This window comes from Cyprinodon variegatus, unplaced genomic scaffold (genome assembly GCF_000732505.1).
Source record: "Cyprinodon variegatus isolate N-32 unplaced genomic scaffold, C_variegatus-1.0 Scaffold1069, whole genome shotgun sequence".
NCBI classification, from domain to species: domain Eukaryota; kingdom Metazoa; phylum Chordata; class Actinopteri; order Cyprinodontiformes; family Cyprinodontidae; genus Cyprinodon; species Cyprinodon variegatus.
The window spans coordinates 244,386-245,755 of record NW_015151522.1 but is presented as its reverse complement, the minus strand read 5'-3'; the positions used below and the strand labels follow the sequence as shown (position 1 = coordinate 245,755).

The 1,370-nt window shown below is 38.5% G+C and overlaps 1 protein-coding gene across 1 annotated transcript in view; it reads right to left on the bottom strand.

Annotated features, from left to right (window-relative positions):
- Window positions 1–370: 370 nt before the first annotated feature.
- The window catches only part of LOC107101249, a 31,921-nt gene continuing 30,921 nt past the window's right edge, over window positions 371–1,370 (bottom strand). Inside the window, exon 5 of the mRNA XM_015400090.1 lies at window positions 371–739. Within this exon, the coding sequence (XP_015255576.1) occupies window positions 624–739 (116 nt within the window). The 3' untranslated portion in view covers window positions 371–623. The remainder of the gene's footprint in view (window positions 740–1,370) is intronic.

Here is a 1,370-nt window from a genome sequence, read left to right as displayed (position 1 = left end):
TCTGTAAAAAAAGAAGTTTTTGAGGAAGAAGTAGTAGTATTTTTTTATCTTTTATTTTTAGACTTTAGAAACTAAGAAGCTGATCAAATATCGGGTTAAATATCGGTGGGGTGGCCGATGTCCGATATTCAGTTTTAAGGCCGATACAGGCCGATACCGATAGGGGGCCGATTATATCGTGCATCCCTAATTTTTTACATAATGTCCCTGCACTGATGGATAAAAAAATACAGAAGACACAACAATTGCAGAGTGACAGATTTAAATTTATAATAAGAAAAACCCTGTCAACAACATGAAAAAACGTATGCATTTAAAATTGTCCTGTAGTTATATATATATATATATACCATGCCTAATGATGTCTCTATTTCTGTAGGTTTTGCTTTGCTCAATCTCAGCTCTATTAGGTCTTAATTTACACTTCCAATGAACATCTACAACTAATTGTAGACAATGGAAATGTTTAACTTCAAGTTAAATACCTACCAATTGACAGGATTTTTAAAACATATATACATTGCTAAGCGAAGTTTTCCAAAAAGCTTTTACTATAAATCCGTTTCTGTGCTGAAACTGCATTGGTGCAGGTCTAAGCACTGTTGACTTGCAGAAAGAACCTCTCAGATTCGATTCCTGGCCTTGGGTCTTTCGGCATGTTCTGCATGTGTGAGACAGTTGTATCTCACTGTTGTCAAACATAAGGAAGAGGAATCCCAACCATTCTGGACGATACATCCTGACAAAGACACAACACAAGAAGTCTTAATTCAATTGGCTTTTTAATAAAGTCAACATTTAAACTTTATGCTTTATTATAAATGAAAGATAAAACTGAATTTTAAAAGGTATTGTGGAGAATTTTTGCAAATTTTGAAAAGATCCGCCCTCTCCACTTACAAGATAAAAAAATACACATGCACAACCCTGGGAACACCTATTAAACGTGTGAGAGCGTGCATAAGCCCATTTCTCCACATGCACGCTCTGTTTAAAAATTGCTGTTTGCATCACTCATACAAGTATACTTTCAAAAAGAAGATTTGCATTTTTTCCACTATGTCAGACTACGTGCTCGTCCCCATTTTCACTTACCGGTGGTCCTGGTCCTGTGCGCCGCCTGCGCACAGGACCAGACAGGTGCGTATCAGACATGGGCGTAGGTTTGCATAGAGACCATAGGGACATGTCCCTACCAAAATTTTGGAAGGACCTATTTGTCCCTGCCAATAATTGGATGTAAACAACATGTTTATAATTTACTATATAGCAGCCGCTTCTTTTCCTCTCGCAGCTTCTCTGCCTGGTAGCTGCAGCTGCCTGCTCTTTCCTGTCCCGTTCACATAGCAGCGCATCAACTGTGCTGCGCG